At 46.3% G+C, this 2,905-nt stretch overlaps 1 protein-coding gene across 1 annotated transcript; it reads right to left on the bottom strand.

Moving 5' to 3' along the window:
• Positions 1 to 758: 758 nt before the first annotated feature.
• LOC122055941 (pentatricopeptide repeat-containing protein At1g59720, chloroplastic/mitochondrial-like) lies at positions 759 to 2,614 on the bottom strand. The gene has a single exon (XM_042617637.1). The coding sequence runs from the start codon at positions 2,577 to 2,579 to the stop codon at positions 813 to 815; it is 1,767 nt and encodes a 588-aa protein (XP_042473571.1). The 5' UTR covers positions 2,580 to 2,614; the 3' UTR covers positions 759 to 812.
• Between the last annotated feature and the right edge of the window lie 291 nt (positions 2,615 to 2,905).

The following is a 2,905-nucleotide window of genomic DNA, read 5'->3' as shown; positions in this document are numbered from 1 at the left end:
GTAAATTCTAGTCAATCAATGCTATAGTTGGAATGTCAGAAAGTTGTTGATCTAACAAGTTAACATTGTAACAGTCAAATGACTTGACGTCTCCAGTGGATCAATCAACAGATTGTAATCGATTTAGGTAGTTGTTGACAAACTACAAGCTAAAGCCATTAGGAATCAATTGATTGATGATTGATCATCAATGGAACAACAAAATAATCATAAGTGAAGTTGGAAGAGATTAAAAGATACAAAAGGAGAACTAAGGGGGACATTTGAAGGCTGGCTCTCATCAGATGAAAGAAGGTAAACTCTCGACTTGTTCCATGTCTCATCCTTTATTCTTTACCTTCATAGTTCATTCCCCCAAACTCAACTTATTCCATGTCATCCTCTATTCTTTACCTTCATAGTTCATTTCCTTTCCACTATCATTAATCGTGCCAAGTCGTTATCAACGACTCAACCTCATCAAAGGGCACCTTTTAATTTTCATCCAATTCTAAATGCCTTGTCTGCTGTTACAAAGCAAGCTACTAAGAGAATATCTATCGATCCGTATGACTATTGGAGAGGATTACTAACTATGTGAATACCATACAATAATCAAGGTCAAATTTATTTTTTTTTCTATGAACTTTTAAATGAATATATATCTATATTTTATATCATGCTTTGTAAATTAATCTAAAAAAACTATGTAACTGAAGAAGTCATAATAAAATGTTTTTGCTCTTTCACCCCTTCGCTAGCACTGCAATCTCAAAACATTAACACTGAATAACATGAATCTATTTCAGTAAAAAAAGAACAAGTAAAAAGGATCACCAGAAGTCATTGCAAGAACAAGTTCCATTCACAAAGCGATGGAAACGGACCCGATCCCTTACAATAATCTCTCTATCGTATACCTTGCTGATGATCTTTGTCACCTCATGGCAATCTAGGCATACCCTCAGGTTCTTCACCACCTTGATGACAGCAGGTGACTTAGTTTTCAACAAGCTATAGGCAATGGCTAACCTCTCACTGTGCTCGCACAGAGCGCTCTCTTTCTCTTCTTCTACGACATCATGAAGCACCGAAGACGTCGATGGCTCATGACCGGCACGTCGCACCCGCTCCGTTATATCCCTCAGTGCCTCCCTGATCATCTGGATCTCCGGATGAGTGTCATCGGCAACTGTGAATTCATGCACGAAGCCATCGATCTCGGTAGAACTGCAGCCTGGGACTACCTTCGCGCCGAGCTCCTTCATTTTCCTCCTCATTTGGCTCACCTTGTCCCATTCGCACCTGGTCGCATACAAGTTTGAAAGGAGAACATAGTTCTCGGCATTGAGTGGCCCCATCTCAAGAAGTTTCTCTGCTGCAGTCTCGACAACTTCATCGGAAGTCCTAGTGTTCTTGCATCCTGCAAGCAGAGTTCTCCAGATCACAGAATTGGGCACGATGGGCATGTCCTTCACGAATGAGAAAGCTTCCTCGACGTGGCCAGCCCTGCAAAGCAGATCGACCATGCAACCATAATGCTCCATCAGCGGCTCAATGCCCATATGCCGCATGGTGGACCAGTAACGACGGCCGTCGCTCACCAATCCGCTGTGCGCACACGCCGAAAGAACGCCGACGAACGTCACATGGTTAGGGGCCACTTTAGAATCCATCATTGCTGAGAACAACTGCAGAGCATCCCTGACATGGCCATGGATGGCTAGGCCAACAATCATGGAACTCCAAGCCATCGTATCCCTCACCGGCATACCATCGAACACTTCGCGCGCCTTATGAATTTCTCCGCATTTCGCATACATATCTATCAGCGCGGTGCTGAGCTCGAGATCAAGGACGATCCCCTTCCTGTCGATGAAGACATGAAGCCACCTCCCCAAGTCCAAAGCGCCGGCCTTTGCGCACGCGGAGATGACGCTCGCCATGGTGACCTCGTCGGGAACCACGCCTGCTTCCTGCATCTCTCGGAAGAGTTGCAGTGCCTGGTTGACGAGCCCAACTCTGGCGTAGCCTCCAATCATTGCGCTCCATGAGAACAAATTGCGTTGGGGAATTTCGTCGAACACGGCGCGTGCGGAGGGGATGTTTTCGCACTTGGTGTAGAGGTTCAAAAGGGCGGTCTGGACGAAGGGGCTGGCGTGGAGGCCGTACTTGAAGGCGTGGCAGTGAAGCTGGAGTCCTTCGAGGAAGGCGGAGAGGAGGGAACAGGCTTTGAGGAGGAAGGCCAAGGTGAAGGTGTTGGGTCGAGGGGTGCCGGCGCGGAGCATTTGCTTGTAGATGGAGATGGGCTCGGCGGAGGGGTGGGGGAGGAGGGAGCAACCCCTGATGAGGGTGTTCCAGCAGAAGAGGTTGGGGTTTGGGATTTGGGCGAAGAGGCGGCGGGCGTAGGCGATGTCGCCGGAGGGGGAGAGGGCGGAGAAGGCGAGGACCTTGGAGATGGCGAAGAGGGAGGAGGAGATTGGAAATTTGAGGCAGTGAGCGTGGATTTGGCGGAGGGTGCGCATGTCGGGACATCGTTGGATCAGGGCAGCGATGGCGTCTTCCAGCAGCTGGATGGTCATGGAAGACGCCGCCGCCATGCCCGTGCCCCGCCCTTTTTCTCGTCTCTTCAAATTGAACTTACGTACACTGTCGCTGTTCTCTCCTATTTCCGTTTTGCCCCTTCAGACTTTACTTATTACATTCACCGGATATGCAGAAGTTGATTTATAAATTATTTACGGCAAATTCCCAAACAGCGCATTTCAAGTTTGTTTTACCCAACAGACGCATCAAAGGAAATTATAATAGAATGTTTTCTATAAATAATGTCTAAATTTTAGATTCGATAAACTTATAATAGAATTTTATTATAAAAAATTATAATAAATTTTTATTTTAAATTTTTTAATAAGTTTTTTTCATG

Source organism: Zingiber officinale, chromosome 3B (genome assembly GCF_018446385.1).
Source record: "Zingiber officinale cultivar Zhangliang chromosome 3B, Zo_v1.1, whole genome shotgun sequence".
Classification (NCBI taxonomy): Eukaryota; Viridiplantae; Streptophyta; class Magnoliopsida; order Zingiberales; family Zingiberaceae; genus Zingiber; species Zingiber officinale.
The sequence above is the reverse complement of the archived record's forward strand: the minus strand, read 5'-3'. Positions and strand labels throughout refer to the sequence as shown.